Here is a 26,117-nt window from a genome sequence, read left to right as displayed (position 1 = left end):
TGGGGCAGATGTATTAAGCCTGGAGAAGTGATAAGTGCAAGGTGATAGCACACCAACCAATCAGCTCCAATGTGTAAATTGCTAGGAGCTGATTGGCTGGTGCGTTATCACCTTCTGCTTTTCACTGCTTTATCACTTCTCCAGGCTTAATACATCTGCCCCACAGTTTGCCGGGGGAGTTAGCTAGTACTTTGTGGGCCCCAAAGCAAAACTGGATAGCCGGAACAGCAAATCTGACAGACATCGTTCCAGTGTGTACCCAAGTTTAGAGCATTTCCCACTTAGTTATTGATATTATTGCCCGACTGTTGCAGATTACAGTACGTTTGTGGCTATATACTTTGTGCTATATACACCATGTTATTAAATAAAACGTTTGGTATGTGCTGCTATTGCTTTGTAGTGGTCGGTATTATATAGCCAGATTTCTGACTAAATAGTCCCTGATCCATCTTCCCTGTTCCCCGTCTTGCTGCTTCAGGATCCAGCGATTTATCCCTAGTGTGGAAAGGGAGATGACGGATTACAGCGCAGGTGTACATAGGGCACGTTATTCACTTAATGTCTGGAACAGCGTTCCGGTCTCCCTTTTCTTCAGATAGTCTAAGGAAAAAATCTCATGCAGTACGCATTATATTCCTCTGCATAATTTCATTGCACATAATACAATTGTTGCAAAAAGTATTTAAATGCAGTTATATGGATAAAACCGTCCTATATCCGATAATAGGAGGCCGATGAATGCAGGGAGTTCGTCTGGCAGTCACCCCCTGCAGTGAGGGGACGCAACATAAGGATTAGCCAATGTGCTCCTTATTATCACAGATGCACTCTGCCTTTATAACAGCAGTTGTGGAGGGAACAATATAAGAAGGTAACTGCCAGAAACTGGAGTCTGTCAAGCTCCTATTGTACATTCAATCCAACAAAAGCTGTATGATGGTCTGCAGCAAAATGGCAGCTGTTATGGAGCTCATGGCTAAACTGACGTGACACCGCTATCTACCCAGCTTTAGGTGTACATTTTTTGTGGAGACTGTGTTGAGATTACAGACCTAAAATTCCCAAGCTTGGAAGATCTTATGTATATATAAGTGACTGAAATAATATGGACAGACATTCTATTCCCCCTCGTCTGGGAAATGGATGTCGCAACAAAGGAAACGATTTGTGTCATGACGAAACATCACATAGATATTTTTGTTCCAAATTAGGAATGGTGTAGCAGTATAATGACTCAAGGTAAAAGCCTCAGTACATGTAAAGGCCAAATTGAAGCTTAATATGATAATTGTCCTTTATATTTGGTTCTGCAGAGGTTCCACTTTGAAAGTAACAGACATTCATAAGAGATCATGTTTAAATGGCTGCAGGTGGTGGACTGAAATGTGCTACCACTGGTCCGATGTATAAAATCTCCTAGAGTCAGGCCCAGCGCTACCCACTCAGCAAAGGGATGCAGTGCAGGTAGGCGCCAGGGAGGAAAGGCGCTTTCCCTGCACTGCATCCCGCTGCTACGCCTGCCCTCCCTGCTGCTGCTGCCAGCTGCTGTGCCTGTCACTGTATGACAGGCAGCGGCGCCGGCAGATTAAAGCCTCTTCTCCCCTCCTGTAACAGTGACTAACTGATCGGCCGAAGGGGGCGGAGCTACACTGCAAAAAGGGGTGGGGCTACATGGCCAAAAAGGGGGTAGGGCTACACGGGACCAGAAGACTGCAGTACCACAGAGGACATGCTGCTCCAGATCCTGCCAGCTAGACTGATAAGTAAGTGAAGGGAGAGTGAGTAAGTGTGTGTGTGTGTGTGTGTGTGTGTGTATTTATGTATGTGTGCTGGGGGTGGGGGGACATGTGAATAAACTGCACTTCTGTGGGCTTTATTTGTAAGCTGCGCTACTACTGGGGCTTTACATGTAAGCTGTGCTACTACTGGGGGCGTTATTTGTAAGCTGTGCTACTACTGTGGTGTTACGTGTAAGCTGCACTACTACTCTGGGCGTTATGTGTAAGCGGCGCTACTACTGGGGGCGTTATTTGTAAGTTGCGCTAATACTGGGGGCGTTATTTGTAAGCTGTGCTACTACTGGGGTGTTCTGTGTAAGCTGCGCTACTACTGGGGGCATTGCGTGTAAGCGGCGCCACTACTGGGGTGTTATGTGTAAGCTGCGCTACTACTGGGGGCATTGCGTGTAAGCGGTGCTACTACAGGGGTGTTACGTGTAAGCGGCGCTACTACTGGGGCGTTACGTGTAAGCGGCGCTACTACTGGGGCGTTACGTGTAAGCTGTGCTACTACTGAGGGCGTTATGTTTAAGCGGTGCTACCACTGGGGTCGTTATGTGGGAGCTGCGCTACTACTGGGGGCGTTACATGTAAGCTGCACTACTACTGGGGGCGTTATGTGGAAGCGGCGCTACTACTGGGGCATTATATGTAAGCTGTGATACAACTGGGGCATTATGTGTAAGCAGCGCCACTACTGTGAGACCACTTCCTTTTATTGACAAGCGCTGTCCCTTTGTAAAGTATGGGAGGGCGCAAATTTATAGTTTGCAGGGGGGCGCCGAACACCCTAGCACCGGCCCTGCCTAGAGTGATAGTTTAGATGTTGCTCATAGAAACCTAGGGATGGCCATTCCACCAATGTTGAATCATCGATGGTGGCGATTTGTTAACCATTCATTTCTAATGAAAAAGAGAAACATCAGAAGAGAAACTTCAAATGTACAGATACAGATACGCAGCGATTTGTATAGTTGCCCACCATCGATGGTAGGCATGGCACCAATGGTTTGTTTTCCCCCGCCTTACATAGACAGTGCTGCACTATGCGTGAGGGGGGGGGGGGGGGCACAGGGCTGCTGACTGACAGCTGAGCCTGTAAAGTCAGCTATAGAGCGCGTCGGGCCATCTGCATCCTGCCGCACTGCACTGTATGTGAGTGGCATACTCCCCCATTTGATACATCTTACTCTATAATGCACAGCCGTTCTCTCTCCTTCATGACCCCACCGTTGGTTTAAATCTGGCTAAAGAAAAAAAAAGCTGCCTGTGCTACTTTACAATGACTGTAATTTATCCTGGGTAGTATAAAGTGAAATGACCCTAGTGTGTCCATGCTTGCTTTAGGCGTATGGTTTTGCCCAGCATGCCAAGTGCATATGTATGTCTGTATACAACTACTCATTCAAGAAGATATAACGCTGCCACTGCACTCTGAGTAGGTGCAACAACATCTGCTTGAGGCTTAAGGTGGCCATACACTTATGTGACTTCTCCGAGGGAGAAGTCGCATAAGAATTCCCTTGAACCGCCTGGCAGCTTCCCGGGTGGCAGGATCCCATATGATACATCGTATGCGGTCTTTTTGCATACGAGGTATCATATGCGATCCTAGCCCATGCCTGCGGGATCCGCAATATCTAAAGTGCAGTACCTGCAATCTCTGGCTCCGATCTGATGCACACAATACCGCGCATGCGATTTGCCAGTTGTCATCCGATTTATCTGCTCGAAACGAAGGAATCAGATGAAATCGGGCAAAATCGCACAAGTGTATGGGCACCTTTAGAGATGTCCATCAATGACCATAGTTTACTACCATATGAATGAGCTGATGGACACATATATGGTTATTCAGTGGTGCACAAGGCAGACCTGTGTGAGGGCAATATTGGGAGATGACTGGAATATCACATACCATCCTCTCCCAGTAACCAGGAGATCAGGAATCACTTCCAGCTTCCTCGTACTGTGCAACATGATGGGGAGGTAGAAACGGTGTCCGGACTCTAGGTCGACACACATTAGGTTGACACCTATTGGTCGACATTGAGTAGGTCGGCACGGAAAAAATGTTAACACAGCCATTAGGTCGACATGAACAAGGTCGACATGGAAAAAGGTCAACATGAGTTCTTCACTTTTTTCTTCTTCATTTTTTGAACTTTTTCATACTTTTACAATCCACGTGGACTACAATTGGGAACGGTAACCTTGCCCGAAGCATGGCAAGCCGTGCCAGGGGACACGGTGCACTAACTGGGGTTCCCCATCACTTTACGAAGAAAATGACACCAAAAAAAACAAACTCATGTCAACCTTTTTCCACTTCGACCTTGTTCATGTCGACCTAATGGCAGGTGTCGACCTAGTCACTGTCGACCAATAGGTGTCGACCCTGAGTCCCATACCCGCAGAAACACTACCGTAAACTTCTAGGATGTTCCACCTACAGCTTCCACTTATGCACTATGGAGGTATTGCTATGGCTGTAACATCCAGAAAAATCACTGTATACACCGTAGCTTGTGAAGCTTATTCAAGGCATTGAGCCTGATTACTGAGTTCGCCAAAACTGCACTTTTTAGAACGTATTACACATTGGGGTAGATGTATTAACCTGGAGAAGGCATAAGGAAGTGATACACCAGTGATAAAGCAGAGTTAAGTGCAAAGTGATAATGCACCAGCCAATCAGCTCCTAACTTAATTTACATATTTGAGCTGATTGGCTGGTGTGTTTATCACCTTGCACATATCACTGGTTTATTACTTCCTTATGCCTTCTCCAGGTTCATACATCTGCCCCAATGTCCTTTAGGAGCATCAAGTAATCCATCTTAAAGAATCCACTTGTTAATGTGAGTAGCATGTTTTCTTTTGCTTGTGGTACACAGATACTATATGTGTGTGTAGAAAGCAGGCAGCAATCACAGGACTAATTTGCAGTCGTTGTCGGACTGGGGCATTAAGGGCCCACCGGGGGGGGGGGGGAATGCTGTTGTAAGGGCCCATGCTTAAGGGTGTGGTCAGGCTCTGATGGGGGCGTGGCCAGCCATCACAGAGGTTTGGCTAACCATTACAGAGTACATGTTCTGTGCCCCTTGGTAAATATGTAATAAACCATATTCTTGTGAAGTATAATGTAACATATGTGTAATGCATAATTCAAGTGCACTAGGATAGAGTCTGGAACCTGATCCCTATAGGATGAGAAGGTCCCACAGGCAGTGGGGCCCACCGGGGGTTTCCCCTGTTCCCCTGTGGGCCAATCCAATTCCGCTTGACCTGGAAAGTCTGCAAATTTATCACGGTGGCCAGCGCTGTCTGTGCTGTGACCCTGAGATCTATGTCCGTGTTTGGCTGTCTATTCCATGTTTTTCCGAACGGTATTTTTGTAGCAGTTGTAAATGTGGGTGCTCTAACGCTCCTGTCCCTATCCGTAACGTTTAGCCTTATTTTTTGGTGTTTTTTTTTTTTTTTATCCAATTTATTTCTTTACCAGCAAAGGAAACTTTATTTTTTTTCTAGAACCATTATCTTTCAAATAGCAAATGTATAGGTCTAGATGAATGAAATAACAAGGAATGCAGCCACACAGAGTGCACGATACATGTTTCTTGGCCTTTCATCCTTACCATGGTGTATTTGTGGGTGTGGTTCGTTTTATCGACCGTATCTAGGTCGACAATGTTTAGGTCGACCACTATAGGTCGACAGTCATTAGGTCGACATGGATGGAAGGTCGACAGGGTTTCTAGGTCGACATGTGCTAGGTCAACAGGTCTAAAGGTCGACATGAGGGGGGAAAAATGTTGGTGTCGTTTTCTTCGTAGAGTGACCGGGATCCCAAATTAGTGCACCGCGTCCCCTCGCATGGCTCGCTTCGCTCGCCATGCTTCGGGCATGGTGCCTTCGCTCCGCTACCGCTTCGCTCGGCACACTTTACCGTTCCAATCGTAGTCCACGTGGATCGTTAAGTATGAAAAAAAAAAAAAAGTGAAAAACATGTCGACCTTTAGACCTGTCGACCTAGAAACCCTGTCGACCTTCCATCCATATCGACCTAGTGACTGTCGACCTATAGTGGTCGACCTAAACATTGTCGACCTAGACACTGTCGATCTTCAGACCGGATCCCGTATTTGTACCCAGACTGCTTTTGTCTCTCTCCAGCGCCTACACCTTACACCCTAACCAGCAGCGCTGTGCGGAGCATTGCTCGTCAGCCAGTGCAGTTGTAGTAATGTTCTGCTCCGTTTGCTGGTGTCAGGAGGAAAGATTTCTCTGCTCTGCATTGTTTTATATCACTGCTATGTTCCGCTTACAGGAGAGGTCCTGAATAGAAATGGCTTTTTAGGAAAGGTGATAATGAATTTTACAGCCAGCAATAAATGTTTACTGCCTCTTCTTTCAATGGATATCAAGCAGAAGGCAAACAGCTCTCTTATCTGCAGCCTTTACCCATCTGAAACCAATAATCCTGTGTGATTAGTTGGGATGGCTGTGAATATTACTGTATCGCAGAATGAGGTCTTAATATTTTTTAATCAGTGATTATTGGTTAAACACATGTTCCCGCTACATGTAGGAACAGTTTATAATATTCACAAATCTACAGAGTTGACGTCTTATTATCTGGAATGTGGTGTATTCCATGTTTTCCCAATAAGGGATTTTTTTTTGTCATTTTGAACGCCATACCTAATATATACTAAATGACCTGAACACTTGCAGTCATTCTGCACCTGGCATTCCCCTTTCTATTCAATTATTTCAGTGCTCTTAACAGTGACAGTGGGGGAGTCTCTCAGGGTAATGGTTGTGTGATATTTAATTCCCCATTGTTTATCAGTGCTCCTCGCAGTGACTGTAGAAGGGGAGGCACTTGGGTTCCCGTCTACAGTGGGTGCATTTTCATGTGCATTCATAGGAAAAGTCCTACATAAAAGTAGTTTGTGGTTATGTATATTTGAGGCAGTATTTCAGCTGGTGGCAAGCTTTGACTAATACCCCTTTTCCACTAGCTCTTAGAAACACGGGTAAATGCGCGGGGGCTCGCATTTACCCGTGTTTTGCCCTAGTGGAAAAGGGTTTCCCGGCAAATTCCCGGATCAAGTGATCCGGGAATCCTACCCGGGTAGCTAGCCGGGTTAAACACGTGTTCAACCCGGCTAGCTGTCTAGTGTGAACGGGTGCCGTGTCGAGGCGACACGGCTCCCGTTCACAGTGTATTGGGAGGGCGGCCCTGGGAGATCATGTGATCTCCCAGCGCCGCCCCTACCGCGTCAGTAGTAGCGTCACCAACCCGGCAATGTGCCGGGTTGGTGAGCGCTGTTCAAAAGAGGCTGTAGCATGGGTCGCAGCCGTGTCAGGCGACACGGCTGCGACCCGTGCTTTAGTGGAAAAGGGGTATTACCTGCATTGTGGCTGATATAGTTACTTTCTGAGTCTCCAAGGAATTGTAGGGGGCTGTTTAATGCTGATTTTCCTCCGCACCCCTGTGGAGCATGTAGCAAAATCAATGTTGGCGTTCGCGATGTGCCATTCCACAATGCTCACTGCTGCACATATCTGATTTGCCCCTTAGAATCTAACCCCTACTTGCCCACATTTTTGTCCTCCAGCAGATCCAAGTGGTTATTGCAGGGGTGCGTAGCATTGCAGTGACCGCTCCAGAGCTGTGGTTGCAGAGCAGTCCAAAACTTAAATGGGAGAGCCAGACTAACTGCCTGCCACCCCAAATGCTGCCAAACATCGCCAGCCAGAACTCACTGGCAGCTGGTGGGGCCCCCTTAGTTGAATTTTGGGCTTAAAGGCCCACCCTTTTCCTCTAGGGTTCAGTTTCCAGACTAGTTATACATCATACATGTTACATACTGCACAGGACATGGTGTATTTTCTACAGCGCATTAATCTGGTAAATTATCATGCATGGAATATTTTTATAAAAGGGCCCAGATCATGCACTTTCTGATGGTTAGCCAAGCCACTGAGTTGGCTGGCAGCACCCCTAAGCATGGGCCCCTACCACTGCATCCCCCCCGGGGGAAACCCTTCATGCCCAGTCTGACACTGCCTGGTTCTGCCCTTGTTCAGGGCACCGTGCTGAGTCAGTGGGCAACAATGAAGCAATAAAATGCAAATCACGACCCCTTCCCATCCGTTTCACTAGGACGTGGGGGTACACTGCTCGTTCAGAAGAAATTCTTTACATTCAGGAGTCTTCTAGGCATTCTGGGAGAGTAGTGTGTTCTAATATTATGTTTTTACTAATGAGTAAATGTTAAATATTAAAAAAAATATATATTTATTATTCTCTTTTATAGCTAGTAATCCGGCTGTACTTTCTCCAAAAAGAATTCCGGATAATCTTACTGAGCAGTTTTGCAGCAGACACAATATTGACCTCTCCTAGTCACCTTTTGCACAAGAAATGAGAAATATGTCTGTACAAGACAAGGCCTCTTGACATGATTTGTCAGGCAGGTCCTTGTGGGAAGTCTGATGGCCGAGCTCTGCAAAGAGACATTAAGTAGTATGGAGGAGAGAAAATGGTCAGGTGTCTCGCCTCTTACAGTATTGAGAGTGACATTGAAATGGCAGCTGTGCCTCTGTTTCTAATGATGACTGTGCGGTGTGATTGAGCTGTCTCAGGAATTTAGGGGAGGGGGATCAAGAATACTCATGGCAGCTTTGGTACCTATGACAGGCCGGTGATTTAAAAACTTGTCATTAACTTATTGCTGCCAAGGGCTGGAATACACTGGAAATGTAATCTTGTCCAAAGTGAAAACTGTAACAGTTCTGTAAACCCGAATGCCGTGCTATAAACGGTGCTCATCAGCTAAGAGCACTCTCCATAAGGTTATATTAAGCATGGTAATGTATGACCAGTGTCTGCCAGTTTACATCTCTTATTAACCGTTCTATTATGACATCACATGAAGGGTCATCCTGACACAGTGCCCCGAATCATTCGGTCACGACACCCGTCTTGTAGCGTAGTTTGCATTTACGAGGAGCATTGTTTAATTTTTCCTTCATTTTGGATTTATTATTAATTTTAACTGGAACTTTATAGTAATTTCACAGGACAAGTAAATTCATAACATTGTACCTGGCAAAAGCAAATTGCTACACTTGTCTTGTATCATGAAATTAGTTGTGTGAGCATAAAATGTGTTCAGTTTATCAGCGTATTAACAAAGGCATGAACATATAATGGGGAATATTAATGTAAATAGGCGCTTAGAAAGGATTAAGGGGGACATTTACTAAGCAGTGATAAGAGTGGAGAAGTTGCCCCATCAACCAATCAGCAGCTCTGTATCATTTTATAGTATGCAAATTATAGATGTTACTTCAGAGCTGATTGGTTGCCATGGGCCACTTCTCCACTGGCTCACTTTTCCGCTCTTATCACTGCTTAGTAAATGTCCCCCTAAGTGGTCTCTTCATTATCCCTTAATTTCTACAAAAGTAGGTTAAAATTAAAATTTTCACCTACTTTTGTATAAATTAAGTATTTGGGCCATACATTATAAAGGTAACGCAAGAGCTATCACGGATATGTCCTGTTTTCATTACCGATCTGGCCTGCAGTCCCCATACTATTGTATGCGGACCTAAAGGCATCAATGCTAAATTTTTGGATTTTGACAGCGGGGACGTTTTCCATCTTCAGGTGATATTTGTTCTGGTACCCTCACTCCTTTCTATGGGAAGGAGGTTCGGGGTTGCGAAGAGGAATCTGCCCGATTCGGCTCCTTCCATCCGACACCGGGTTCTTTGTGCGCATGCTTGAACCCCAGTTCTGAGGGAGACTTAGGCTGTCTCTGCACCAGAGCAATGTTGAATTGTTGCAGTGTTTTAGGATCCACCGCTGCTTGGCTGCATTAGGAGAGGAATCAGCAGCAGAAAGAAAGAAGTAATAATGCCACTGTATAGGTCATTGGTACGGCCTCGTCTAGAATACTGTGTTAAATTCTGGAGGCCATATCTTCAAAAGGATATTAATACATTAGAGACTGTACAAAGTAGAGCAACTAAAATGATGCATGGCCTACATCACAACACATACCCAAAAAGACTAAAAAAATCTCAATAGTTTGGAGCAGAGAAGGGAAAGGGGGGGACATGATTGAAACTTTCAAATATATCAAGGGTTTTAACAAAGTCCAGGAGGGAAACATTCTCCAAACGAAGAGAAGCAAGAGGACATGCACTGAGACTGGAGGGGGGGAGGTTCAGGGGAAATTTGAGGAAAAATTACTTCACAGAAAGGGTAGTGGACAAGTGGAATAGCCTCCCATCAGAGGTGGTAGCGGCTAAGACAGTAGAGCAATTTAAAAATGCATGGGATAGGCATAAGTATATCCTTACAAAAAAATAAGGATCAAATAAGGTTTGAGATAAAAATATGGTAAAAAAAAAAATGGGCAGACTAGATTGGCCAAGTGGTTCTTATCTGCCGTCAAATTCTATGTTTCTATGTTACTCACAGGCAGGGTCGCCATTAGGGGGGTGCTGGGGGCACAGCTGTCCCGGGCCCAGCCTCTCTGACAGAGAGAGGAGGGCCCGGGATGTTCATGCAGCCGCCTGCCGCTGCCCCCTACGTTCCGTGGTCGTCCCCACTGTTCTGCCGCTGTCCTCTGACCCTCCAGCAGCTCTGTATTGAAAACTTCCCTCTCAAAATGACCGCCGCCACAGAGGAGACAGTTATTCAAGATGCTAGAGGAGCCCTCTAGTATCTTGAATAACTGTCTCCTCTGAGGCGGCGGTCATTTTGGAAGGGATGTTTTCAATACAGCTGCAGGAGGATGGAGGAGAGCAGCAGAACAGCGGGGATGGAGGCGGGCAGGCAGCAGCATCAGCATCCCGGGCCCTCCCGACAGCGGCACATGTATGTATGTATGTATGTATGTATGCATGCATGTGTGTGTGTATATAATACACACACAAGGGGGGGGGAGGGGGGGCGGCTATTTGTCAGTCCCGGGCCCCTGCAATTTCTAATGGCAGCCCTGCTCGCAGGTCTTAATGGGGGGAATTTATTAAATATTGGAGAGTGATAAAGTGAAGTTGCCCATGCCAGCCAAACAGCTTTTAACTATCATTTTACAAACTGAGGTAGAAAAATGACATAAGCTGATTAGTTGATATGAGCAACTTCTTCACTTTATCTCTCGCCAGGATTTAATAAATCTCCCTGCTAGTGTTACACATTGCAGCCAGTCAGATACTAGATTGTGTGGACTACATAAGAAAAAGACAGTTCAAATAACAAGTGTATCACCGGGAAGGTACAACTTGTTGTAGCTTGGACTTTGTAACCTATTTCTAAAATTTGTTTTCCTAGAATTTGTGTGTCAGTGTGATTTGTGGCTTTCCAGATGTGTATAATTAGCTGTGTTTTATGTTTTTTTGTACATGAATTGCTTTGACCATTTGAATGAACTGATATGATTTTGTGTAACGCATCTATGTAGTTCAACCACTGTGATTCGCTCCTCAGAATCTGCTTCAGTTCACAGTCATTTTGTTTTGTGTTGTGTATGCTTTTGGTCAGAGCCGGCCATAGGCAAACTAGGCAATTGCCTAGGGCATTTGATATACCTAAGGGCATCAGAAGCTTCTGCTGATTAAAATGATATGCGGCATGCCTATATTCTGTGTGTAGCATTTCATATGTAGATACAGCCACAGTCTCACACAGTATATAGGCATGCTGCATATCATTTTAATCAGCAGAAGCTGCTTGTGCATCCTAGCCACATAGCAATGCAAATAAGATGAATTTTCATAAAAAAGGTGCCCGACGTTAGCATTGAGGCAAGATTTATGAGGACACATCTGTATCCAAGCAGAGGCAGAGGTCACAGTGTTAGTGGCAGTGTGAGTGCTGTGTGCATGTGAGTGGGTTGGTTGTGTAGTAGTGTTCGGAATATGTGTAAGGAGCATTATGGGTGTCATGTAAAAATGCATTAATAATGTGCAACATATGTGTAAGGGGCACTATGTGTGTCATTATGTGTATAAGGGCATTAATAATGTGCGGCATATGTGTAACAGGGTACTACTGTATGTGTGTCATTATGTGTATAGGGGCACTAATAATGTGCAGCAAATGTGTAGGGGGCTCTGTGTGTGTCATTATGTGTATAAGGGCATTAATAATGTATGGCATATGTGTAAGGGACATTATGTGTAAAAGGGCATTAATAAAGGTTGTCATAATGTGTAAGGTGCATTATGTTTATAAGGACATTAATAATGTGTCATGTATAAGGCTCATTACTGTGCGGAATTATGTATATAAATGCATTACTAATGTGTGGCATTATGTGTATAAGGTGCTCTACTATGTGGCGTTGCGTATAGAAAGGACACTACTGTGTCATCTAATGTGAATAAAGAGCAATATGATGTGGTGTATTGTGAATAAGGAGCAATTCAGTGTGATGTAATGTGAATAAGAGGCTCTACTGTGAGGAGTAACGTTTAAGGTAAAGTGATACTACTGTGTGATGTAATATGAATTATGGACACTATCACATGATCAAATGTGAATAAAGTTGCAGTATTGTGTGGCGTAATTGGAATTGGGTTTTCTATTGTGTGGCCATGCCTCTTGCCAGCAAAAACGCACCCCTTTTTGGGCTGTGCGCCAAATGTGCGAACTGTTCCTATTTAAAATATAGGGGGTACAAACACCAAAATAAGGACTGCTATGGGTGAGGGGTGATGGTGCTGGAAAGAGGTGCAAGGTCAGAGGCGGAACCAGCGGTGGTGCTAGGGGGCACCAGGCAAAATCTTGCCTAGGGCATCATATTGGTTAGGGCCAGCTCTGCTTTTGGTGAATCCCTTTGATTTACTGTGTCACTTTATAAACCATAATTTATCAGCCGTCACTACAAGTGGGTTTATTGAAAAGCAATTACTAAAGATCATACAGATGTGTGCTTGTAGGCTTCATGTAAGTATTGTTTCAGGAGATGATAATTAAAATAAAGTTATGATTGCGGGGTATGTACGGTAGGGATCTGGCCGGGATCCCAGCAGTCAGAATACTGACAACGGAATGCCGACACCGGCATCCCAAATAGGGTCACCAGGCCGGCGCCGGAATCCTGACCTACAAGCCTCCCGCGGGAAGGTTAGGTTTAGGCTGCAGGGGGAGGGTTAGGATTATTAGGCTGCAGGGTAGGGTGGTCAGTTTTAGGCAACCCAACGCAGTGGCGTCATAAGGGGGGTGCGCCCCGCACCTGGGTGTCGCCCTTAGAGGGGGTGACGCCAAAGTGCTTGCTACTCCACAGTGACAGGAGCCAGGTGCTGCAGTGTGACAGCCTCATACAGTACCTGGCTCCTGTCATTGATGAGGAGCCGACAACGAAGGAAGAGTGTCTCCGGGAGCTGCCCAGTACAGCCCAACATCTCCTGAGATGCTGGGCACGCCCTGGAGTTACGAGTTTGGGATCCCAGCGAGGCCACACACCCTTTTTGCCACGAGCGCGCCTCCAGGGCGCAGGGAGATCCGGGGTTCGCCACAACCGGTGACGCATCTGACCCAACGGAGGGTTAGGCTTAGACTGCGGGGATGGGGTGTTAGGTTTAGGCATCACCCAGGAGGGTTAAGGTTGGGATGCTGGAAGGGTTAGGTTTAGGCAGCTAGAAGGAAGGGTTAGGGAGCCAGTGGGGGAAGGTAAATATACTTACCTTCCCCTGTCGGGATTCTGGTCATCGGGCTGGCGCAGTCGGTACTCTGACCGCCTGAATTTTAATCCCAACACGTACAGTACATACCTATACACATTAGGTGTTTATTAACAAATTGTTGGTGATTAGTCTGACATTTAGAAAACAGTTATTGCTGCAATTTAATAAGAGAAGTTAGTGATACTTTGCAAACCCCCCCCCCAAAAAAAAAAAACTGGCATCGATAAGAGGGCACGTCACCAGCCTGTCCTGGCCCTCTCTTGGCTAAGGAATACCTGCTTTATTTTATTTTTAAGTCCAATTTGTTTTCCTGCACAGTCCCCCATTATAACCATCAGGGAACCTGATTGTGGTAGAAGGACCGCCAGTGGAACCCAGCTGTCTTTGATAAATAGGCTTCCATATGTTTTAAAAGGAAACAATCGCTGAGTGTAGCTGGTTGTATTCTGTGACAGCTTTCGCCGGTCATAGTGCTTTATAAACAGCATAAGGATTTAGGGCATATCTCTTTCATAAATATCTTAAATTGAGTAATCCTGCAGTCACTTGTAGTCATTCCTTCCCTTATACAGAAAATAGCCTGCACTCATCTACGTGTGTGTGTGTGTGTGTGTGTGTGTGTGTGTGTGTGTGTGTGTGTGTGTGTGTGTGTGTGTGTGTGTGTATGCTGTTAGTAGACATATACTGTATGGTATTTTGTTATTTGTCCTCTAAGCTTTGTGGATAGTTTGCATCTTATAGCAATATTCCCCAACTTCAGTCCTTATGGAACCCTAACAATGCATGCTTTTGAGGCAGCAATGCTAACCATTATGCCAACCCTGCTGTCTCTAGATCACATGTTAATGCACCAATGTCTTAACTGCTGTGACAAATCCATGTGCTATTCCCTGACATACCCCTGCAGACTATTTACTCTTCTTTAAATTTCTCCCACTCTGTCTATCCATTGTCGCTTTCATAAGTAATCTGGGATGGGTAACAACAATCGGGGGTCTTTTGAGAATGTGTTAGGAGCTAGCGTTGGGTTCTGGAAGGATGAGGAGCTGATGCTTTGGTTACATTATCACATAGCATGTCTATATATAAAGTGATATGCCAGAAGTGTCCTAGTTTTTGACTGTTTGAACTGGTTTCTGGAAAAGTTTATAGAAGATGTTGCTGTATTACAGCTTTTTTAGGTATAGTCTTTGCAAGTACCAGTAATCTCTACTATTGCAACTTGTCATATATGGCTGCTGCTGAAGTTGGTGTTAAAATATATAAACAGACCAAATACAATTTTACCCTTCAGTGGCTAGATCCCCAGGTGAGGTGATGGCATTTAATTAAATGACCCCAGCTTAATATTTGGGAACCAAGCTCATGTAGGGGAGATTTGTCAAAGGCTGGAGAGAGATATAGTGGGACATTTACTAAGCAGTGATAAAAGCGGAGAAGTGAGCCAGTGGAGAAGTTGCCCCATCAACCAATCAGCAGCTCTGTATAATTTTATAGTATGCAAATTATAGGTGTTACTTCAGTGCTGACTGGTTCACTTCTCTGCTCTTATCACTGCTTCGTAAATGTCCCCCAAAGTATCAACCATTCAGCTCTTGTCATTTTTCAGCTTTAATGCAGCATGTCATCACAGTGAGTAAAATTGCGATGTAAAATCCTAAAAATGTGTGTTTCAAGATATTATTTTTATTAGTTTTCCTGCAAACGAGGAGCAATTGCTTAACAGGGCATGATGAAAGAAATACAGAAAACATGACCTGTTGATGATACTTGAGAAACAGGGTTGAGATCCCCTGGATTCGTTTATCTTTTGCAATTTACAATTGCAATATCATTACATTTTGATACATTGTCCCACAAAACAATAATATTTATTTTGGAAATTATCACTTGATTATTTGCATCCCCGACAAGTATAAAATATATCACTAGACTAGGGAGAGGATTCATCGCTATCTTTTCATAAGTGGATATTTGGGATATTTTCTCTCTATACCATATGGACAAAATATAAAGTTCCCGAAAATATATATTCCCTGCATGTCACCTGATAAAACTGCAGAATATATACAGAATATATATGGAAGCCTAGTACAGGCATGACACTGGATGGACATGGCAGCACCTAAGTCTCTCGCTCACACATACAATGGACCACAGCCACATTCCGCTGGCTGCGCTGCCCTGGAAAGGATATCATGTACGTCATTTGCAGATTAGTGCTTCCATGGAAATGTGCAGATTATTGCCACTTTACCACCACCACTCGTGATTTACCTTGGTGTTATCTGTTCAGATTATCCCTAAAATGCTGCTTGTAGTCTCATTTACTTAATTAAATCAAGATGTTGAGCTTTCACTTGTGCTGTGTTTCCGTCATTGCGTTTATACATTATTGGCGATTTAGGTGTTTAGATAAAATGCGACTGCAAAGCACACGTTATTTCTCTAACGTCCTAAGTGGATGCTGGGGACTCCGTCAGGACCATGGGGAATAGCGGCTCCGCAGGAGACAGGGCACAAAAATAAAGCTTTAGGATTAGGTGGTGTGTACTGGCTCCTCCCCCTATGACCCTCCTCCAGTTAGGTTTTTGTGCCCGTCCGAGCAGGGTGCAATCTAGGTGGCTCTCCTAAAGAGCTGCTTAGAAAAAGTTTTTAGGTTTTTTATTTTCAGTGAGTCCTGCTGGCAACAGGCTCACTGCATCGAGGGACTTAGGGGAGAGAATTTCAACTCACTTGCGTGCAGGATGGATTGGATTCTTAGGCTACTGGACACCATTAGCTCCAGAGGGAGTCGGAACACAGGTCTCACCCTGGGGTTCGTCCCGGAGCCGCGCCGCCGACCCCCCTTACAGATGCTGAAGATTGAAGGTCCGGAAACAGGCGGCAGAAGGCTCTTCAGTCTTCATGAAGGTAGCGCACAGCACTGCAGCTGTGCGCCATTGTTGTCACACACTTCACACCAAGCGGTCACGGAGGGTGCAGGGCGCTGCTGGGGGCGCCCTGGGCAGCAATATTTAATACCTTTATGGCAAAAGAATACATCACATATAGCCATTGAGGCTATATGTATGTATTTAACCCATGCCAGATATCTAAAACTCCGGGAGAAAAGCCCGCCGAAATAGGGGGCGGGGCTTATTCTCCTCAGCACACAGCGCCATTTTCCTGCTCAGCTCCGCTGTGAGGAAGGCTCCCAGGACTCTCCCCTGCACTGCACTACAGAAACAGGGTAAAACAGAGAGGGGGGGCATTTTTGGGCGATATTTTGATATATTTAAGCTGCTATAAGGAACAACACTTATATAAGGTTGTTCCCATATATATTATAGCGCTTGGGTGTGTGCTGGCAAACTCTCCCTCTGTCTCCCCAAAGGGCTAGTGGGGTCCTGTCTTCGATAAGAGCATTCCCTGTGTGTCTGCTGTGTGTCGGTACGTGTGTGTCGACATGTATGAGGACGATGTTGGTGTGGAGGCAGAGCAATTGCCGATAATGGTGATGTCACCCCCCAGGGAGTCGACACCGGAATGGATGGCTTTGTTTATGGAATTACGTGATAATGTCAGCACATTACAAAAATCAGTTGACGACATGAGACGGCCGGCAAACCAGTTAGTACCTGCCCAGGCGTCTCAGACACCGTCAGGGGCTGTAAAGCGCCCTTTACCTCAGTCGGTCGACACAGACCCAGACACAGACACTGAATCTAGTGTCGACGGTGATGAAACAAACGTATTTTCAAGTAGGGCCACACGTTATATGATCACGGCAATGAAGGAGGCTTTGCATATCTCTGATACTGCAAGTACCACAAAAAGGGGTATTATGTGGGGGGTGAAAAAACTACCTGTAGTTTTTCCTGAATCAGAGGAATTAAATGATGTATGTGATGAAGCGTGGGTTAACCCAGATAGAAAAGTGCTAATTTCAAAAAAGTTATTAGCATTATACCCTTTCCCGCCAGAGGTTAGGGCGCGCTGGGAAACACCCCCTAGGGTGGATAAGGCGCTCACACGCTTATCAAAACAAGTGGCGTTACCGTCTCCTGATACGGCCGCCCTCAGGGATCCAGCTGATAGGAGACTGGAAACTACCCTAAAAAGTATATACACACATACTGGTGTTATACTGCGACCAGCCATCGCCTCAGCCTGGATGTGCAGTGCTGGGGTCGTCTGGTTGGATTCCCTGACTGAAAATATTGATACCCTGGATAGGGACAGTATTTTATTGACTATAGAGCAATTAAAGGATGCTTTCCTTTATATGCGAGATGCTCAGAGAGATATTTGCACTCTGGCATCGAGAGTAAATGCGATGTCCATATCTGCCAGAAGGAGCTTATGGACGCGACAGTGGTCAGGTGATGCGGATTCCAAACGACATATGGAAGTATTGCCGTATAAAGGGGAGGAATTATTTGGCGTCGGTCTATCGGATCTGGTGGCCACGGCAACTGCCGGAAAATCCACCTTTTTACCTCAGACCCCCTCCCAACAGAAAAAGACACCGTCTTTTCAGCCGCAGTCCTTTCGGTCCTATAAGAACAAGCGGACAAAAGGACAGTCATATCTGCCTCGGGGCAGAGGAAGGGGTAAGAGAGGGCAGCAAGCAGCCCCTGCCCAGGAACAGAAGCCCTCTCAGGGTTCTGCAAAGCCCTCAGCATGACGCTGGGGCCTTACAAGCGGACTCAGGAGCGGTGGGGGGTCGACTCAAGAATTTCAGCGCACAGTGGGCTTGCTCACAGGTGGACCCCTGGATCCTGCAGGTAGTATCTCAGGGTTACAGGTTGGAATTTGAGAAGTCTCCCCCTCGCAGGTTCCTAAAGTCTGCTTTGCCAACGTCTCCCTCAGACAGGGCGACGGTATTGGAAGCCATTCACAAGCTGTTTTCTCAGCAGGTGATAGTCAAGGTACCCCTCCTACAACAGGGAAAGGGGTATTACTCCATGCTATTTGTGGTACCGAAGCCGGACGGCTCGGTAAGACCTATTCTAAATCTGAAATCTTTGAACCTGTACATACAAAAATTCAAGTTCAAGATGGAGTCACTCAGAGCAGTGATAGCGAATCTGGAAGAAGGGGACTTTATGGTGTCCCTGGACATAAAGGATGCTTACCTGCATGTCCCAATTTGCCCTTCACATCAAGGGTACCTCAGGTTCGTGGTGCAAAACTGTCATTATCAGTTTCAGACGCTGCCGTTTGGATTGTCCACGGCACCTCGGGTCTTTACCAAGGTAATGGCCGAAATGATGATTCTTCTGCGAAGAAGAGGCGTATTAATTATCCCTTACTTGGACGATCTCCTGATAAGGGCAAGGTCCAGAGAACAGCTGGAGGACGGAGTAGCACTAACCCGACTAGTGCTGCAACAACACGGGTGGATTCTGAATTTTCCAAAATCTCAGTTGACCCCGACGACACGTCTGCTGTTCCTGGGAATGATTCTGGACACGGTTCAGAAAAAGGTGTTTCTTCCGGAGGAGAAAGCCAGGGAGTTATCCGAACTTGTCAGGAACCTCCTAAAACCAGGGAAAGTGTCTGTGCATCAATGCACAAGAGTCCTGGGAAAGATGGTGGCTTCTTACGAAGCGATTCCATTCGGCAGATTCCACGCACGAACTTTTCAGTGGGATCTGCTGGACAAATGGTCCGGATCACATCTGCAGATGCATCAGCGGATAACCTTATCGCCACGGACAAGGGTGTCTCTTCTGTGGTGGTTGCAGAGTGCTCATCTGTTAGAGGGCCGCAGATTCGGCATACAGGACTGGGTCCTGGTGACCACGGATGCCAGTCTGAGAGGCTGGGGAGCGGTCACACAGGGAAGAAACTTCCAGGGAGTATGATCAAGCCTGGAGATGTCTCTTCACATAAATATACTGGAGCTAAGAGCGATTTACAATGCTCTAAGTCTGGCAAAACCCCTGCTTCAGGGTCAGCCGGTGTTGATCCAGTCGGACAACATCACGGCAGTCGCCCACGTAAACAGACAGGGCGGCACAAGAAGCAGGACAGCAATGGCAGAAGCTGCAAGGATTCTTCGCTGGGCGGAAGATCATGTGATAGCACTGTCAGCAGTATTCATTCCGGGAGTGGACAACTGGGAAGCAGACTTCCTCAGCAGACACGATCTACACCCGGGAGAGTGGGGACTTCATCCAGAAGTCTTCCACATGATTGTGAACCGTTGGGAAAAACCAATGGTGGATATGATGGCGTCCCGCCTCAACAAAAAACTGGACAGGTATTGCGCCAGGTCAAGAGACCCTCAGGCAATAGCTGTGGACGCTCTGGTAACACCGTGGGTGTTCCAGTCAGTGTATGTGTTCCCTCCTCTGCCTCTCATACCAAAAGTACTGAGAATTATACGGCAAAAGGGAGTAAGAACGATACTAGTGGCTCCGGATTGGCCAAGAAGAACTTGGTACCCGGAACTTCAAGAGATGCTCACGGAGGATCCGTGGCCTCTACCTCTAAGACGGGACCTGCTTCAGCAGGGACCGTGTCTATTCCAAGACTTACCGCGGCTGCGTTTGACAGCATGGCGGTTGAACGCCGAATTCTAAGGGAAAAAGGCATTCCGGAAGAGGTCATTCCTACACTGGTAAAAGCCAGGAAGGAGGTGACTGCACAACATTATCACCGCATTTGGAGGAAATATGTTGCGTGGTGTGAGGCCAGGAAGGCCCCCACGGAGGAATTTCAACTGGGTCGATTCCTACATTTCCTGCAAACAGGATTGTCTATGGGCCTCAAATTGGGGTCCATTAAGGTTCAAATTTCGGCCCTGTCGATTTTCTTCCAGAAAGAATTGGCTTCAGTTCCTGAAGTCCAGACTTTTGTAAAAGGAGTACTACATATACAGCCCCCGGTTGTGCCCCCAGTGGCACCGTGGGATCTTAATGTAGTCTTGGATTTTCTCAAATCCCATTGGTTTGAGCCGCTCAAATCGGTGGAGTTGAAGTATCTTACATGGAAAGTAACCATGCTACTGGCCCTGGCTTCAGCCAGGAGAGTATCAGAATTGGCGGCTTTATCATATAAGAGCCCATATCTGATTTTCCATACGGACAGGGCAGAACTGCGGACGCGTCCTCATTTTCTGCCTAAGGTGGTGTCAGCGTTTCACCTGAACCAGCCTATTGTGGTGCCTGCGGCTACTAACGATTTGGAGGATTCCAAGTTGTTGGACGTGGTCCGGGCATTGAAAATATATATTTCAAGAACGGCGGGAGTCAGAAAGTCTGACTCACTGTTTATATTGTATGCACCCAACAAGATGGGTGCTCCTGCTTCTAAGCAGACCATTGCTCGTTGGATTTGTAGCACAATTCAACTTGCACATTCTGTGGCAGGCTTGCCACAACCTAAATCTGTCAAGGCCCATTCCACAAGGAAAGTGGGCTCATCCTGGGCGGCTGCCCGGGGGGTCTCGGCATTACAACTCTGCCGAGCTGCTACTTGGTCAGGGGCAAACACGTTTGCAAAATTCTACAAATTTGATACCCTGGCTGAGGAGGACCTTGAGTTCTCTCATTCGGTGCTGCAGAGTCATCCGCGCACTCCCGCCCGTTTGTGAGCTTTGGTATAATCCCCATGGTCCTGACGGAGTCCCCAGCATCCACTTAGGACGTTAGAGAAAATAAGAATTTACTTACCGATAATTCTATTTCTCGTAGTCCGTAGTGGATGCTGGGCGCCCATCCCAAGTGCGGATTGTCTGCAATACTTGTACATAGTTATTGTTACAAACAAATTCGGGTTGTTATTGTTGTGAGCCGTCTGTTCAGAGGCTCCTACGTTTGTCATACTGTTAACTGGGTTCAGATCACAAGTTATACGGTGTGATTGGTGTGGCTGGTATGAGTCTTACCCGGGATTCAATATCCTTCCTTATTGTGTGCGCTCGTCCGGGCACAGTATCCTAACTGAGGCTTGGAGGAGGGTCATAGGGGGAGGAGCCAGTACACACCACCTAATCCTAAAGCTTTATTTTTGTGCCCTGTCTCCTGCGGAGCCGCTATTCCCCATGGTCCTGACGGAGTCCCCAGCATCCACTACGGACTACGAGAAATAGAATTATCGGTAAGTAAATTCTTATTTTTATATGATGATGCGACTCTTTTTCCCTCATAGGCTCCATCCTAGGGAATAAGGAATAGTCTCACGTTTGAACGTCCACCTTTAAATAATTTAAGTTGTCGTCGTCTTCTTTTTTTTTTTTTTCTCCTGAAAAATTGATTGTTTGACCCTCGATTTTGCTTTCTATAAAACATTGGCTTTAAGCTTTCATTGGATGTAGTGTCTGATTACCATACCTCCCAACTTTCTAAATATGTAAAGAGGGACACACGCGTGGCGAAGCCGCTTGCGCTCCCGAAAAGGGGTGTGACCTATTGAAAAGTGGGCGTGGCTTCGCGGAAGGCAGTGCTCACGTGCCACACCCCGTTTTCGTCACTGAGGGGGCATGCCCAGCGCTCTGTAAGCTGCTGGCATGCCCCCTCTCCTCCTGTCTCCACAGTGTCTATTCACCGCAGCGATGACAGGAGCCTCCCAACTGCCCCCCCCACCGCGGAACACTGCGGCCCGCGGGTGGGACAGTCCCAAAAAAACGGGACTGTCCCACGAAAATCGGGACAGTTGGTAGGTATGGATTACCACTATAGTACCTCCGAGGTCATATAAGAGCCTAGAGTATGATGAGGCAGATGTATTTAGCCTGGAGAAGTGATAAAGCGGTGATAATTGGCAGTTAGGAGCTGATTAGCTGGTGTGTTATCACCTTGCTCTTATCACTGCTTTATCACTTCTCCAGGCTTAATACATCTGCCCCAATAAACCAAGGACACTCTTCTAATACTTAGTAGTAAATGTTAATCAACACATATTGAATCAGCGGAGGAGTATTTTCTGTAAAACAAAAGTCTGATATTTCATGGTAGACTTCAGCATCACTGTCTGTACAGCTGTGAGAAATGATCGACTAATAACATAATGCTTATAAAAGATTGTTCTTTCTAACAGGACACCATGGTTTAACGGATGGGGATTTAATCTTCCTAGAGGCCAGTCTTTACTTGACAAGTGGAATCTTATCCCAGAGGGCATCGATGTACTAATGACTCACGGACCTCCTCTTGGTAAGTCAAGAACCCGCTGTCGCCTGACATATACAGAAGCAGAGTTTAATGTTAGCAGCAGAATCCTGCAATTCAGGGCAGACGCTTTCTCCTGAACGCAAAGCAATGAATAAAAAAAAAGAAAGAAAGGGAAATGGATGGCTTTACGGGAGCCCTGCATGATAATTAAGCCCGGCAGATCTAGACAGTTCCTAGGTGTTGTTTGAATTAAATTTCCTGATTTACTGGAGCCGAGGAGAATTAAATGGATATCCACAGCCGTTCTGCAGCCCTTCCAGCTCAACCATTTGTTTTATTAACTGTATTTATCTGACAGGTAACAGCTCCCAATTCAAAGGCTTTATGGGTTTAGCGGATGGGCTGAAATCTAAGAGCTCCTTTTAAGTTTGGCACCGGCTCCATCTGCAGCCGATGTGCTATATACCCAGCATGCATCTGTCCTCCTTTGTGTGGGGTACCAGAAAGCGGCACTGGAAATGCAGAATAGCACACACATTCCATTACTGGGATCACATTAAAACATCTGAGGTAAACGTACAACATATACACTGCATGTGCACACTCAGATTGAAATTTGAATAAGCTTTATTGGCAGGGACAAAAATAATTTTAGCATTACCGGAGAATACAGAAAGGGGGTGTGCAAGTTATTGTGATATATTAGTTTATGGGGTTTCTTTATTCCTAGTATAAGAGCAGCCGTATAGTGTAGCTATTCCGAATATCTAGTCCACCTCTCCCACAAGGATATACCATTTCCTGGAATAAAAGTTTTCGGTTTGCGTTTGGGAGGAAGTGTCCTTTTTCCTGGTGTATTTAGTGTGTTGTATCCTTATACTTCATTGCACTCTGTACACTTTGTTGGCATGGCTCTGGGTGTGTAACACACAAGACAGAATACATCCATGTATACTCATTGGTGTTTCTATAATGGGTGAAGTATGTGCGATGACACAGGCCCCTGGGTCCAGGGGGGGCCACACCACACACACTGCACCCATATTCTAATACTCCCCTCTCCGGAGTCCAGCGCAGGGCGTTGTTCTCACGGCAAAAATCGCAGCCAAAATTGCCACCCCGCATGTGCAGTAGCCATATTGGTCTCTGGAACATACTCCGGCATATTGCAGGAGACTACTGTGCCGTTCAGAGGAGGGGGGACCACCAGGAGGTGCACACAGGCCCCCTCCTCTGTTAAAGCGCCCCTGTGTATACACATTTATAACTTGAGCTAACACTGACCTGTTTTCGCACATTGCTCTGTCTGTATCCGTGCAGTGTCTACCAAAGGAGAGCAAGAGTCTCGTTACACACAGGAACATTCCTACGTGCGTACGCTATGTGTAGCAGAAACACGTAATTAACTTGCACCCATCACTCAATGATGAAAGGTTTAAATGAAGTGCTAGCGAATTCTGAGGCATAATTTCATATTAATTAGGTAATTATATTGAAGGGTCTGGGCATGCATATCAATTGCCTCTCATTACAATTCGGAAACCTCATTTCACTCCTCCCGCCAAATCCCATGTGTTTTTCTTGCTTGCTTTGACTTTTTTTTTGTTACATTACATTTTCTTATCACTTTGGTTTTATATAATTTGTATCGTAACAGTGTCCTTTATGTCCTCGTTATGTGCTTAACCAAATAAAATGTTTGCATCACAGTAGGAAAACCTCAGTTTAATCTGTGATCTGCCGCAGGTGGAGTAGACTAGTGTGTACATATTACTGCTCCGCACATTTACTCCACAAGGTGTAACGGGTATCCGGTCAGCTAGTCGACATTTGGAAGATTGACACCAGAATGTCTGACTGTTGAAAGCCAGAATGTTGACACAGATGTTAGGTCGGCAACCAATGCCGGCATTCACTTAGGTTGACATTGTTATACACACACTCAGTACAGTATATAAACATTTAACATTTCAACACCAGTATGTCAACATATGGTTAATCCCTGTCTTGACATTCTGACTGTCCACATTCAGAACTTGTCGACATCCGGGTGTCTACTTTCTGAATGTCGATTATACCACACCCGGTGTAACAGTATTGTATTCCAGTGGCGTATACTGCTGCTCCAGCCCAGTTAGATGCTGTACTAGAACCCACCACATCTGTCTATGGCAGAGATTTTCAACTTTTTACAGCTCGCGGCACACTGAACAAGATTTAAATATTGCCCAGGCACACTCACATATAATGGTGATGCATGGTGCAGTTGTGTGTCCTAGGATGTCATGTCGCAGCTTCTCCATAGGTAACGCCTGAGCCACATCTGAGAAAGCCAGAAGAGCCCAACACTGCCCGGGCCCAAAATTAGAACTGGCTCTGCAACCACTAAACCCACCAGTATTGATCTTTCCAGGGCCTCGGTAGCGGCAAAACACTGACGGGCCTGGCTCTGCTTCTATGGCAGCACACCTGGAGACTGCTCAGGGCACACTAGTGTGCCACGGCGCAGTGGTTGAAAAACACTAGTGTATGGGGTTTCTAAAAAACCTGATGGTTTGCAGATCTACAGTATGTAAAAAAACAATACTTTTGGGTGAATTAGTTGTCCACGGTTTGGGACGTTCATGTATATTGCAAAAAAAATAAACAAATGTTATTTTACAAATAATAAAAAAATGTTATTTTACTGTGAGCTCAGCCAGTAAGGTCTGCTCCATGTGTATATAAAACATGTGCTAGGCCAGATTAAATTTAATCCAAATTGGCAGAAATGCTGCATGTAAGATTATGTTTATTTTTAAGAGTTGTTAGCAAACCAAAAAAGTTAGCAATTGGACAAAACTATGTTGCACTGCAGGTGGGGCAGATGTAACGTGCAGAGAGAGTTAGATTTGGGTGGGGTGTGTTCAAACCATACTTGCCTACTTTGCTGCCCCCTCTTCCGGAAGGAGGCAGCGTTGTAGGCGCTTGGGGGTGTGGTCGACGGCATTGATGGTCTATCTGGGGCGTGGTCAGTCGATGTGGTCTGCCTGGGGGCGGGAAAGTGGGCAGTCCTGGGACGTGGCATCACAATTGCATCATCGTGGCTCCAGCCCCGTTATACAGTGCCTAGAAAATAGGCACTGTATAGCGGGCGGCGGAGCTACAATGACGCGATTCAGCGCAAATTCCCCTCAGACAGCACACTTGTTCTCTGCTGTGGGTGGCCGAGGGGGAATGCGGAGGGCTTGACAGGGAAAACGGGAGGCTTGCCCACCTTTCCAGGGGCCGGGAGGGTCATCCGATTTTCGGGAGCCTCCCGGCCATTCCGTGAGGGTAGGCAAGTATGATTCAAACTGAAATCTAAATTGTAGTGTATAAATAAAGCAGTCGGTATTTACCCTGCACAGAAACACTATAACCCACCCAAATCTAAAGGGGGGTACACACGGAGAGAGCCATGCTTAAAATCTAAGCAATCTGACTAGATTGCTTAGATCTGAAGCACGGATCTTTCGTGTGTATGCCCCCCCAG

General features: G+C 46.0%; 1 protein-coding gene across 7 annotated transcripts in view; it reads left to right on the top strand.

Moving 5' to 3' along the window:
- The window catches only part of MPPED2 (metallophosphoesterase domain containing 2), a 340,523-nt gene that overhangs the window by 297,605 nt on the left and 16,801 nt on the right, over positions 1 to 26,117 (top strand). For all 7 annotated transcript variants that reach the window (XM_063944428.1, XM_063944431.1, XM_063944429.1 and 4 more), the window contains exon 5: positions 22,530 to 22,645. In XM_063944428.1, the coding sequence (XP_063800498.1) occupies positions 22,530 to 22,645 (116 nt within the window). The remainder of the gene's footprint in view (positions 1 to 22,529; positions 22,646 to 26,117) is intronic.

The sequence above is a fragment of the Pseudophryne corroboree genome, chromosome 11 (genome assembly GCF_028390025.1).
Source record: "Pseudophryne corroboree isolate aPseCor3 chromosome 11, aPseCor3.hap2, whole genome shotgun sequence".
NCBI lineage: Eukaryota > Metazoa > Chordata > Amphibia > Anura > Myobatrachidae > Pseudophryne > Pseudophryne corroboree.
The sequence above is the reverse complement of the archived record's forward strand: the minus strand, read 5'-3'. Positions and strand labels throughout refer to the sequence as shown.